Source organism: Chenopodium album, chromosome 5 (genome assembly GCF_948465745.1).
Source record: "Chenopodium album chromosome 5, dcCheAlbu1.1, whole genome shotgun sequence".
Classification (NCBI taxonomy): domain Eukaryota; kingdom Viridiplantae; phylum Streptophyta; class Magnoliopsida; order Caryophyllales; family Amaranthaceae; genus Chenopodium; species Chenopodium album.
This window is the reverse complement of record NC_137838.1, coordinates 7647346-7662207: the sequence shown is the minus strand read 5'-3', so window position 1 is coordinate 7662207 and position 14862 is coordinate 7647346. Positions and strand designations below refer to the sequence as shown.

General features: G+C 31.8%; 1 protein-coding gene and 1 pseudogene across 1 annotated transcript; both read right to left on the bottom strand.

Moving 5' to 3' along the window:
- Positions 1-1804: 1804 nt before the first annotated feature.
- On the bottom strand, positions 1805-3562 carry LOC145632513 (uncharacterized). The gene has a single exon (XM_081684886.1). It carries the CDS (start codon positions 3560-3562, stop codon positions 1805-1807), a length of 1758 nt encoding a protein of 585 aa, XP_081541012.1.
- A 10472-nt stretch (positions 3563-14034) lies between these two features.
- LOC145630281 (ethylene-response factor C3 pseudogene) lies at positions 14035-14862 on the bottom strand (annotated as a pseudogene).

The following is a 14862-nucleotide window of genomic DNA, read 5'->3' as shown; positions in this document are numbered from 1 at the left end:
ACCTTGATGAATATATAATTTATATATACTCGTGAGATAAAGCACTTGATCTTAGTTAAACCTGGTAATCAAGCACGAATCAGTTGCAATAGGTCTGTATGCAGGCAATGCAGCATCCTTATCAACTGCAAGATTAGAGATAACTATTGAATTGATCATTTCAGTGCTCATTAAAAATCAGGGAAAAAAACTCTTTAAGGTTCAGCCTTGGCAAATTTTGAGTTTTGATCCTTGCCAAAATACATGATAGTTGAGAAATTTGGCCTACTAATTGGGGTTCATAACACTAACATACGCGAAAAAAGCTGATGCAAAGTACCATAATTTATTTGGTGCATCAGGCCATCAGTTGCAGTCCTTGCAGACGCCAAAGGTTAAATGTGCATAAATTAAATTTCACAGTAAGTGATTATCATCATCAATAAATCCAAATTATTAAGTTGCATTAAACATGAATAATAGCTTTTTTTTTTTTTTTTTTGAGGCAGAACATCAGAACATCTCCAATTTTTCCTAGCAATATTTGTGCTTTTTATCAAAGTAAGTGTTTTTCGGTGATCTGATTGCAAAACAGAACAGTTATTATCGCTGCAAGAAAGAAATCATACAAAAAAAAATAAATATGAATTCAAATTTGCTTTCTCTTTGCGTTTTAGAACACATAATGATACTCCTTGAGCAAGGCATATTTGCTTTTTACATCAGTCATGGAGTCTTCTGTACAGCCTGAACTAATCCGGCTGTACTTCCTGCTTCAACAAAACTTGTTACGGCTTGATCATTACACTTATTAATGAAGTTAGGATTTTGCTGCTTTCAGATAATCAATCCGGCCAGCAGATTGTAGACAATTTCATTGAGTTAGTTTCACAGCAGACCAAAACTACAGCATTCAATAATCTCAGGAGCCAGAACACCATCATCATCCAAGAACCAAGTCGGCAGATAAGCAGACTCTCGAAAAGGCTGCTAACAACCTCCACCCCAGGTAAATTGCACAGAATAGTCGTATAGAGTACATTTACTTTGTTCTTTACAGACCGAAAAATCAATGTTATGTCAGCACAAAATTTTGGTTGATGTTACTATGTTAGTAGTATATTATGCTGGAGTACATTTCAAATCATGATCTTTTTGGAAAGTATTCTTCGTACATTGAAGCAAATTACAGACTAAACCTGGTATCAAGTTGCAAGTTAGCAAAATTTTGAACAATAGATACCTTGTTTTATTTGTTCTTGGAAGATGCAAATGTACAGAACACAGAACAACTATACAGTATGCTTGTAGGCATTGGTAAGCCAAAATATTAATTATAAGCTGGTCGTTGATGATTGATTTTATCTAAATAATTACGTGTACTAATACTCCGCATTATTCTTCATAGTAAACAAAGAGATACAGAATTTGAGACTTGGAATTACAAATATCAGTGTTTCTAACTGTGGTTCCTAGTTTCCTACCATCGCGCTGTTCTGATTAAATTTTACTTCACTGGTAAGCCTCTTATATTGAATTATACATGCTTCACTATGAATTATACATGCTTCACTATATATTTCTGGTTTTGTTATCATATATAACAGAGTTTTGTGATACATCTAATCTTCTTGTTAATTATCCTCAAGTATATAGAGTTAATGATATTTTTGATCGAATTCAATTCCATACTTTCTGCTATAATGCTTTTAGAATTAAACATTCATTAAGTATAAGGCGCAAAAATTCCAAAGATATTTATATTTATTTTCAAAGAAGCATGATTACAAATATTACTTAGCATTCATGATAAACAATACAAAGATCAATCATGAACAACAAGTTGATCATACTCAGGGCTAGAGATAGCAGCATTCATTACACTCTCAGGAGTCAAAACACCAACATCATCCAAGAACAAGGTCAGCAGATTCTTCGAAAGGCCGCTAACAACCGCCATCCCAGGCACATCACATCTCACAGGAACAGCCAATGAGCCCTTCAAATTCCAAAACACCACCTCTGGTACTTTCTCCAACCCTCGATCAAGAAACTTCACCTTAATACCGGCATACTCGGTTTCCCAAGGATGATCAGACACCTTCATAAACTCTTCATCAATGAAAACAAACAACCTTTTTAACATCTGATCTTCACTCAGATTCTTCTCAACAGTGAACTCCAAAATTTTATCAAACACTTTCTCTAAATCTACCCTACTTTCACACAACATATCTTGGATTGACTCAACCTTTTCAGCAAGTTTATCACCCTCAATGTTGTGAAATTCAGGATCTTCACCCCAAGTTATAACCTTCCCCTTCCACGGCTCCCTCGTTAACTCCGAAACCAACAACATTAGTCCAATACAAGCATCCCCGGCTATGTTATTAGCCAATGCACTACAATTTATCAATTTCCCTTGCTTGTTTAAGTCATCCACCATCCTCTTCCATTGAAGCTCCGCGACTTCATTAAGCTCCTTCTCCGAGTCATATAAACTCGAAACAATCTCATGAGGAAGCAAAGAACCAGCAGAAATCATCATATCACCCTCCTTAACATCGGTTAAGTACTCCTCAAATCCATCCCTATCGCGCTTTAAGAAGACCTTCTTCCCTAGATTCATAGCCGTAGAAGCCACTCTATCATATGGAATGTCCCTCCATCTTTTAGCACACATGTACACCTCAGGTAACTCGAGGGCTTTTCGAAGAGGGGCTAATACTTCCTTCCTCAATCGAGTCCGAACCCTATAAGCATAATGTGCTTCCTCTACACCATCATACTCTTTATACTCCTCGTGAGGAAACACCTTCCTCGCAATGCTCTCACAAATCAACAAGTACTCGTCGTAGGACGAATCCAACGACGGACACCACTTCGCGGCTAAACTAATATCTTCATAATCACCCTCTTTTAACAATTTCATATCCGTTTTCAAAAGATTGGCAAACACAGCACATATACAATCATACAAAAATCTATACTCAGGGTCATGATTATACCGATCAATCGCCTTTTCCGCCTTATTAGCCTTTTTCTCAGCTTTTAACACCTTAGCCTTTTTAAGATCATCCTCAGCCGCGGCCTTCTTCGTGTAACGTTGCGCGAAAAAGGCCGGCTTTTTTGTCTCCCACTCATCCTTCATCCTTTTCCTCACATCGACCCCCTCGAGAATCCTGAACAGGATCTCGAGGAGGTCTTTAAGAGACCCGAAGCGGGCGAAAACGCCCGCATTCAGTGCTAGGGTTTTAGGGTGGTTTTGATGGAGCCATAGCGCGGCCGCGTAAAACCCTTCTTTAATGTTTTTACCCGTGCCTCTAACACCTCTTAGGTTGCAAATGAGTTTAAGGGTTGTTAAAGGTGAATTTTGCCAAGAGAATTGTAGCCGTTGGATTAGGTCTAAAGGGGTGGTTTCTTGAACCACGTGGAAGAAATCTAGACATGGGTTGCCTGAGGAGAGGTAAGAAAGGGTTTTCGTTTGATTCGACGACGGAGAATGGGTGGTTGGTTGGGCGGAAATTGTGGTGGTATGGATGGTGGATTGGAGTTCCGGGGGACCTAACAAACCAGAAGACATTATTTTGTGAAAAGATTTAATTTTTGGATTAATAAAAGTTTAATAATGAAAAAAAAAATGAGGATTAGGGTTTTATTTATAAGGTTTGGACGTGTGGTGATTCCTTGGGAAGCAAGGACTAGGTTTTTGGTTTTATGAAAGTTACAAAATATTAGTACCTAGTACTCCGTATTAAATTATTAAGGCTTTAGGGGATTTAATTTTAGGGTTTGTGAAGGTGAATTTTGGGCTTTTTAGGCCTACAACTAAAAAAAAAAGGCTACATTATTTATTTATGTCACGGAAAAAAATATAGCGTACATTATATTTTCGAATTTTATTATTATTATTTTTTCTATTTGCTTGTTGTTGTTGTTTTTTTTTTCAAATAATAAAGAATTTCTATTTGGTGTTTAGAGAGCAAATTAGTGATGATACGGAGTAATCAATTCTAGAATATAAAACCCCAAAGAAGAGCTTTAACCACCTAAATGGGTTACCCCTCACTTTTTAATTTTGATTATTTGGCCATTACACTTTTATTTTCAGGGAATATAACACAGAGAGTATCAAGAGGTATTTCATAATATCGACTTTTATTGATTCCATTATTTATCCAATAAAATGTTGCAATGATGTTTAATGAATTGACTATAAATAAACAAGGGAAAAAATGCCTGCATTTATTTCAAAGAATTCACATACTCTGACTTTGTTTTTAACTCATCAAATACAAGTACGGGTTACCAAGCAAAGCTAGGTGAACTTAGTGGGGAACTCACCTTGTGACTTTGAAGTCACGAGTTCGAGTCCCACCAACTACAAATAAAATGCTTGGGAGTAGAGGGATTTCCTTACCTCCCCCTCTACTCTCAAGCGATGACCAACTACAATTATTTTAGATTTATTGAATGTCATTTGAATATCTATAATTTTATCGAAAATGAATATGCATAATATAAAAAATATAACACCCAAAAATATATTTTAAAAAATCAATCATGCAAAGGTTAAATTAGGCTCTTTCTTCCTTTATTTTGGTTATAGTTAGAAACTTGCTTGTAATTGTAAACAATCCTTATCTACTAGCTTGCCATTAGAGCTTAAAATAGCAATTAGCTTGGCTAAGCAAAAAAAATAAATAAATAAAATAAAAAAGAAGCTAATTTGCTAGAAAAAAACTTGCTTAAGTAGAATAGATAAATTGAAATATAGAAAGGTTATTTAAGGAATTGGGGTTTATTTAAATAGTAGTTTTTTTTTTTTTTTTGGGTATTTACATAGCCACAAGGGTGGGTGATGAGAATCGATCCCAAAATCTCTTAGAAACGATAGAGAAGCTCTAATTACTCGAGTTATCCCTCACTCTCAAAGTTAATTCATACGAAGTATTTAACTAGATGACCATCCTCTTCCCAAAAAAATAAAAAAAAATTAAAAAAAAAAATAGCTACATGACCATTCAAAATAACATATGATGTTTATAGATTAATTTGATCCAATAATTGATAAACTTTCCTACTAATTTTCATAAAGTACTAGCTTGAGCCCAAAATCATGTTATCTAAATGTCATAGTTTGTTCGTTGGTCCACCCAGCATCATTACTAATATAATTATTTAGAGCCAAATTGAAGGAAGAGATAAATGGTCTAAGTCAGTTAGTTATTTACAACGTATTTAATAATTCACTATTTATCATGTTTGAATGAGCTCAAAAGAGTTAAGCACTGTGTAAACATGGATTTAAACAAGTTGTTCATAAACATTGACAAGACGAGTATGGCTGAAATTCGTTGCTTGAATTTGACTCATTCCTTTGTTGAGATAAAGATTTCACTAATCGAGCTTATTCACGAGTAAATTGAAAAAGACATTAGCTCTAATGCAGACCTAACGTTTCGATATGTATGTATATCCTCTTCCTATTTTTCTTCATATGACAGTAACTCGTGCACTCAGCTTTCATGACGGCATTCTCAACCATCGCATCCTCAACTTTATGCATAAATAGTGACTAGTATTATAGAATATGAAGTAGTAATTTTTTTTTTTTTTTTTTTTTTTATGGGAAATAATACTCCTTCCGTCCCTTAATTATATGTCTATAAATTAAATTGTAAAATAATAAGTGTAAATAGTTGTTTTTTCTACTAAGTGTTGTTTTAATTAAGTTTACAAACTTTTATGCTTTTGTCAATTGTCATTGTTGTTACTGTAAATATTATAATTAGTTAGAAATGTATAACATGTGCAATAACGTTATGACTTAGTTGTTAACTACGGAGTAATGTTAAGTCCATAATGGCTTTGCCATTGAGAGTGAGGGATAGCTCAAGTGGTTAGAGCTTTCCTTTCGGTTCCAGGAGATCTTGGGATCTATTCTCACTCCCGCCCCTGTGGCTCTCTAAGCACCAAAAAAAAAAATTTGGCTTTGTCATTCTCTCTCACAAAATAAAATAAATAAATAAATGTATCACTAGTAATTTTTAATGTGCCTAATCTTGCTAAATTTGAATTTTTATCGACAATCCAAAAACTATGGTATACTTCAATTCACATGAGTATTACACAATTTTGATTCTAGACCGGATTCACATAATCAATAATCACATTACAAACTTTAACTATGATTCTATCAACATTATGTACTTCTAACCAAGTTAGCTTGGTAAAATTGTTAGAGATCGGAATTCACCTTGTGGTTTTGAGGTCATGAGTTCGATCCTTACAAACGTAACTACATACATTTGCTTGGGAGTAGGGGGATTCTTTTACCTCTCCCCTCTACTCTTAATCAAGCGTTCATCTGCGAACCTTGACAGACTTAACCTGTGAGAGGGTGCCGATTCAGAGTCGTCATCTCTTGTATTTTTTGCAGTGTATTACCTTGTAAATATAATTAAAATCTTTAGATCTTTCAGCAAGGCCAGCTTGAATATGATAGCTAGGGTTAACCTCGAGAGATCACTGATTTGATACGGCTCACTTAGACACTTACCTGGTTGAGAAACTATTACGATGAGCAGCCTAACATGTGGGGCTTGAAGCTATACTAAATAGGCTTAATTTCCGACAATATAATTGCTAAACCTCTCAACGCTTAGATCTCAATTCAATCATATGAGTCAAAATTAATGAGTCCAATCCAACCTCAATTGTAAGCTAGTGGCGGCTCTAACAAATGTGTTTCATTGATGTGCCTACATATATTTATGGATATACAAAACAAAAAATTTCATCCTTAATTTGGAATTTATAGATAAGCTGTATATAATGAATTAACACTTGGAATTCATTTGGGATTGAGCATAAGACATAACATTTTGTACTCAATAAGAATGTATGCTCCGTTACATACATAAATACATTTTTAAGAAATTGAAAAATATCGTTAGTTGAACATGAGAAGTTTTTATTTATCTAAATGCCTAGAGATTCAGTGGCGGATCTTGGCCAAAATAATTAGAGGGGTCAGACTTTAAATATTTAACCTCTTCCTCAAAAGTATCACTATGTCCAAATATTTTATAAGTAAATATAGGTTATTTTAGTTCATCAACTAATTAATTACAATAATTTATGGGGGGCCAGGCCCCGAATGGTCCAGGTGGAAGGCCCCCTCTGTAGAGATTTGTGACATTTATGCTTTTGCCAATCAAATAATATCACGGGACACAATGTACAATGTTTTGATGTCTAAGATTCTACTACACTTCCCTTGATCTTCTTTATATATACTACGTATTACTGTATTAGTTAACTTGAATTGCTAAAGAAACGCCTACAAACATCAAAAAATTTCTACTTGTAACTTTTACACTATTTATATATTGAGTGACCAAATTTTCTCACTATATATCTTTCCTTAAGCACAAGATTCAACACATAAAAAACGGAGGGATCGGAGTATCAATAAAAGTTATAGCCCATGTTCAAAATAGACTCAAGCCAGAAGCCAATATGAATGGAAACTTTGTAAGCAACCAAAAGTAGCACCAAAACAAGCGAAACTCGTATTTCTTTTTTTCAACAATAATAATGATCATCTTATCATTAATCAGTGATAGACATTTTGAATTTGTCTACAGTGATGATGTTCTTGCAAATTATTTGCAAATTGCAAACTACTTGTCTAATGTCTACTACTACAGTACTACGTAAATATTAGTATTACACTATGTAGTATGTAGCTAGTACTGTAATATCATTTTCTTGACTTATTCAACAGAGACATTATTGTCAACACTTCATCGCAGCAATTAAATTGTATTTCGAATTTTATTGATTAATCATTAGTATTCTTCCCTATTACAGTTCCAAGGTTAAGACTGATCCTAATAACAATCGTTATCATAAAATTTATTTTTTTATTAGGTTTTTTTTTTTTTTTTGGAAAATGATTGATTCATAAATATGAATTCATACGACATCTATAAAGGGATTTAATGATTCATATTAAACAAATATATGACAATTGAATCAAATAAAAACATATTTTCAATGAAGCTATGGTGCTGTTACAAATTGGGTACATTCTTTATACCTTATTTCTCATTGTTGTGATTTAAAGCCTTTTTCGACGAGGGGGTATGTTGATTTGTTGTAGCCGCGAAGAAAATTTTCGCCTGATTCGTCTAGTTGTAATCGAAAGATTAAACTCTTTTTCGATCTCGCGCCAATTTTTACCCATGAAACAACTCGATCAATAGCAACCCATTAAATAAAAAGACAAATCCTCCCTCAAAAGAGAGAAGAAAAGTTTAGAAAAATGTAATCACTATATTATTCAATCAAATTACATCGAGATCGATAAGATAAGTTCAGAAAATTGTAATTTTACTTGAGGAAATATATGGAATATCTAAGTTAAATAAAGTTCGAATAAGCTTATTTGATACAGACTTACGGAGTAGTAATGGTCGAATATATCGAAGTTTAAGAGAAAATATAAGTTTCTCTTAGTGATAAACAAAAACTATTTATCACATGGCATTTTCGTAAATAAATCAACAACTTTCTATTAATAATGTGGGATTCACAGTTGATGATGATAAGGTGATTGGATGAAATTGATGATATATTTACAAAATTGCCATATGATGACAAAAATTATTTCTCACTAAGATTAACCGGGCAAGCTCTAAAAATATGTGTTATAAAATATGTTAAATATAATTCCCACAGCTGAAAAACATAATTGATTAAACTTTTAACAACACTATAAAATAAATTATACGGAGTATTAAAATTCTTGAGATATATGCTTAACGCAATCTATTTTTGAAACAAATTCTAGCTTTCAATCTTGTGTAATGCATGAATTTGACTTATAAAGGGGAAATAACTTATTGGTATTGATAAAAATATAAAAGGAAGGAAGAATATAAACAATATTAATACACCAAAGGACCAAACACAACTTATAACAAATTATAGGAAGTTCAAGAGACTAGTATTTTCCTAATTATGTACAGCTAGTTTATTTTTGTAATTAATGTGTTTAGTTGGCTTTCCACATAGTAGGTTGTATAAATATTTTAATTGAAATAATATCAAAGGTCAGAGGAATTTTTACAATTTATTCCCAATTTTATCATGGTATCAAAGCTCTAGGGTTTGAGATCCAATTATTTTTACAATTCATTCCCAATTTACAAATTAATGATACAAATCACCACGAGGTCTACGACAACTAATATACTATGTACTCCCTCCGTTTTTAAATACTTGCTCCATTTCTACTTTTTGCACTATTCATTTGTCCTACTTTGACTAATGTTTGTGATTTATACATAAGAAAAAAAATATAGTCTTGTGGGTACTTGTCGGAATGATCTCAATGAATATATTATTAATTTTCAATTATTAGAATTTATAGTTATTGGTAATTAAAGATATTAGTGATCAGAGATTAGCATCGGCATGCGTGTCCAAAAGAAATGGAGCAAGTATTTAAAAACGGAGGGAGTACAACATTAAATAACATACCATGGCACAATATTGAGAATAATAATTATACAAGTATTGATTACTCCGTGCAAAACATTTTTTAGATTTTCATCATATAGCTGATACATACGAAGTATAAATTAGTAAATGTTGATTTTCACTTCTCAATACGTGTAACTGATATATAATAAGGTCTCGTTCACTTCACCTTATTTTTCCTGAAATGAAATTATCACTACAAGAAAAATCTCTTTTCGTAGCGATTGTACATTCGCTACAATATGCAAGTATGTTTGTGAAATAATTAAGGATGTCGTATCATTTTTACAATCGTCATGGTTTTTCCATATAAAATCGATACAGAAAATGTAATAATACATATCCACACTATTTTTACACATTTATATAATTTTGAGAAATCGTATCATTTACAATCGCCACTAAATCCTAAAAATCGATACGAAAAGCCTTTTCAACACTAGATATATAAATATTGTTTGACAAAGAATACATAAAATATGTCATAGCTTATTGGTGAAACATTTAATATAAGAGTTTGAGGTTGCATGTTCGAATCTTGTAAAGATCATACGCATGTTTTTTTTTTTGGAAGAAAATGAGTTAAACATTTATAGTGATTGTAATTGCTACAATAATCACCACGATTGGATGTAGTTTTTCGTATCGATTATTGAGGTAAACCCCAACGATATTGAAAACCACTAATAAAGGCTAAGGCAACGGGGGATATTGTATCGAATGACCATTCGTTGGTATTGAAAACCACTAATAAAGGCTAAGGCAACGGGGGATATTGTATCGAATGACCATTCGTTGGGAAAGCTTTTTGTTGCAATTACAATCGATACTAAAGGTTAAAATAATCGTTACAAAAAAGTTATTTTCTTATTGTAGTGTATTTTTACTGAACTAAAATTATTTTAAATGAACTTAAATTATTTTTATTGACCTTAGTTTGTTTTTGCTGAACTGAAATTAAATTTACTGAACTGGAATTATTTTTGCTAAACTGAAATTATTTTTACGGATTTTCTATTATATTTTTTCTTTATAATTACTGAATTTTACTGAACTGAACTTATTTTTACTGAATAAAAATTATTTTTACTTAATATTATTTTTGTAGAATGAGGTGAACAGGGCCTAAGTGTATAATTTTTAAACAATAACCAGCAACAATTGTTAATATGTTAGTACGGTATTTTAGTAATAATCACCAACAAGTTTTTTTTTTTTTTTTTTTTTAATTTACCATCTACTTTTTTTTTTTTCCAAAACACTAAAATTTACCACTTATATTTTATGAATTGATAAAACTCTGGGAAGTTTTAGTATTTTGAAAAGAAGTTGGTGGTAAATTTCATACTACAAAAAATTGTCCATGGTTATTACTAAAAACCCAACAATTGTTGATGTTTATTGTCAAAAATTCTTAGTGAAGCTAACTTGTTGCATGCATGTAGTAAGAAATTGACAGAAAAGTTAAAGTACAAAACTCGTCAATATTGATCTCAAAGCCAACTATTCATGTCATAGAAACAAAATAAATTCACAAGCCTTACAATTCGATCTACAAGTGAAAAGGACCCAAATTTAAGAATTAACAGCACAAAGAGACAAGCAAAAAGTCTTATAATTTCCTGTTTGAACTGATTGATATGATGCTAATTAATTGCTAATTGCATTATTTTATAAATAAATTTAACCTCATTTGATAACCTTACTCAGATACCAAATTCCATACGCAACGTACCAAAGTAATACTGTATTTCTTACAAAAAAAAAAAAAAAAAAAAAACACCTTACTATACTCCTATAACAAATTAACAACACTTGTGTCAAAAAAAAAAAAAAAAAAAAAAAAAAAAACAACACTTGATGCTCTTTAAAGGATGAAACTTTATCACAAGATTTGAATGATTCTGACCAACCTCTAAATCGGCTAAATGTTTTGATATTTGACCCATATAAAGGGGGAAAAAATCTTGGTCATTGAACATTTGAAGATTAAATAATGTATCAACTTGCAGTAATATACTTTAGTTTTCTAGATGGGGAATATCATCAACATATTATCGGGTCCACTTCTTATCGATTTATATTAATTACTCTTTTAAACAAAGAAAAATGATATATGCATCTCTTAAAATGATTTGTGTTATTAGCTTGCATTTCTGAATCGTTACAATTTTATGTAATATATTTAATATTCGTTACTATAAAGAGATATATTATTATAATCGTTAAAATATAAAAAATTGTTTTTTGGTTTTATTTAAACAACTTGACCTGTTTAAAAAGGTTTGTGTCATTAATTGGGAAAGAACATTGCACAGGCATCATTTTATTTTTTAGCTATTATATTATTGTTATAATTATTATGTGGTATGTATTTGATATATTTTTGGGTTCGGCTTGTCTTTAAGCTATAAAATTAAAGAGCTAAAAGCTTATAATGATGATATGAGGCTAACCGGCTAAGTGTGGCCAGGTCAACAATCACTAAAAAAAAAAAAAGTTTTATTATTCCAAGTATAACTTAAGCTAACAAGATGGAAATTGTCAAAAGGGGAAATTTCATAGCATGTAAATTGTCCCATGTGAAAGGAAAAAAAATAGATGAAGAATATAAAGTATTTTCTTTGTCTCTAAATTATTTCAAGTTGAGACAATCACCGTTCAACTAGCTTAGAGAGTGTATAACTCTAATAATTTAACAGCATATTACTTCTATATAACACAATTGTTTCAAACTATTTTTACTGAGATAAAACGCATATGAACTATGAAGAAATCGCGATATTTAGGTGAATTTATTTAGAATTTAGCTAGACTGTAAATTATGCAAGTAGTTTTTAATTAATTCAATGATCAAAATAGCACAGTATATGTTCATGTGTGTATGCATATCTAGGGAATAGTTACTTCAAAGTAACTTGTCACTAGCTAGAGAAAGATACATTTTTAAAATGACATCACTAGCTAGGGAATAGAAGCCTCTCTTTTTTTGTATTTAGATTGGAACATCTAAACAAGAAGAGGAAAAAAGTCTTTGACTTATTAAAAATAAACTTCAATCATTTCAAACATCTTCAACCGTTTATCTAAGAGCTAGACCTAACTTCGACACTTTCACACATTTTGACATCATACATCTTAGAGCTAGACCTTATATAGATTCCATACTACACATGAGTATAAAATACACATACATGCAAGAAGAGGAGATATAGCAACTAACTTATAAGTCTATGAAAGTACTTCCATTCTTCGATTTTTTCAATATTATCTAATCATGCATGGCCGCATGGGGCTTCAACAATTATTTTATACCTTTAGATAAGTTGTTCGAAGCCAACGTGTCACAGGTTCAATCTCATCAATTCCTCACTTTCAAAGTGAATTATGTAATCTAGTACTATAAGTGAAATTGCTTGTGTTACGTCTACAGTTTAATCCTTAAAGACGACTCTCGGCCTAGGACTTCAACCATCAACTAGATTTTATATTGATCGAGTCGGCCCTTTGACACAACCTAAGGCCATTTTACAAACTTCTTATTACAAAGACTGCCACATGAAGAGAAATTAAAGGGGATTAAAAATTTGACAATTTCTACATATGATGATTGATGTCTACTTATCTTGTGTTTATTATATTTGGGAATTGATAATTCTGACAAATAATTCTGAATGTGTTTCACTTCGTATAAATTATCACAAAGGATTTAAAAATAGCGCATAGGTCATGTGCTCATATGAAAAGTAGCTGAAAATGCCATATTATCATGTGTAAGAGTTTTATAATAAGCTTATTTATTAGCTTCTTTGGGCTGTCTGGCTTGTGAGTCTGCAGTTTTCATGCATGAAATTGGATAAAACAGATTTAAGTCTATTTACAAGTTGTCTCTCCTCATTATTTATGACTTAATTAGTACCCGAGTATTAATTTATTATATGATTAGATTCTTAATTATAATTGGAGAAGGATGGAGTCCCTACCTACTAGATTGCACTCCTCCAATAACTTCCTAGTACTATTGGATTGTTTATAATATAGAGGGGGAATATAATCAAGAAAAATATAGAAATAATAAGACCATTATCTCAACTACAAATGCACAACTATCAAGCTGACAATTGGTACCCATGATAATGTCAACAATAATGTTCAAATATTTATTTATTCGACTTTTATTGCCACTTGATAACTTTACAGTAACGACTCATAAAATAATTTTTAAATGAACCTGATTTATACTGCCTTATAACTTACAATTAACATACATAATTAAAAGTTAATATGATATTTTCTCAAAAAAAAAATAAAAAAATTAATATGATATCATAGTAAGTAGATAGTCCTAAATCCTAATAGATTGGCAATATCAAAATCTATGATTTATGTATTTGAAAGAGGAAAAAAAAAAGTTATGCAAATAAAAAAAATTTAAGAATTGATGTAATATAATTCATCCAAATCACCCCCCCCCCCCCAAAAAAAAAAAAAAAAATCCAAAATCTTACAAGAAAAACTGCCAAAAAAAAAAAATCTAGAAATTCACAAAATTAAAACAATACTTTTCATTTAAGAGGTAAATGATGAAAAGTATCACCTCAATCTAACTAATTAAGTACTAATGCATGGTTTCACTTGCAATTAACAATTGTTCCAAGTAATCAGAACCCAAATCTTCAAAAACAAACACATTATTTTCCAAAGATGATCCCCTGCTTTTAACTCTGTTTTTCTTGCACATAGACTTCTTTTTCCTAATAGAAAGTCTATTTTTCATCACTAAAACAGGAGAACACCCATTTCCAAACTCGTAGTTCATCTCCTTAAGCGAATCCCTTACTACATCCACCGGAAAATTAAGCACGGCCAGCGTCCCACGAGTCGAAAGCGCGGCCTGATCATAAGCTAAAGCAGCTGCCTCAGGTGTATCAAAAGTACCTAACCAAACCCTTACACCATTTCTTGTAGAATCCCTAATTTCAGCTGCATATTTACCCCATGGTCTTTTTCTTACTCCTCTATATGATTTTTCACTTGGGGTAATAATCGCAGCCTCTTCTTTGATTGTATTAGACATTGAGGATGTCACTTCCTCCTCCTTGACTCGAATCATCGAGCAGGAGGATGAAGTTGGCAATCCATTATTGGTCGTGGTCGTGGTGGTAATATTTGGTATGTTATTGCTAGACAACATGTCTAGCAAAAACATATCTTCAGAATCGTTCTCGATGAAGGGAAGAATATTAGATAGATCAAATTCTTCCCACGAGAACGATTCTGAAGATGAAGATTTAAAAGATGAACACTCTGAAGACGATGAATTCATTTATT

Coding starts and splice junctions, on each gene's coding strand:
- LOC145632513 (XM_081684886.1), bottom strand. CDS start 3,562: ATGTCTTCTGGTTTGTTAGGTCCCCCGGAACTCCAATCCACCATCCAT.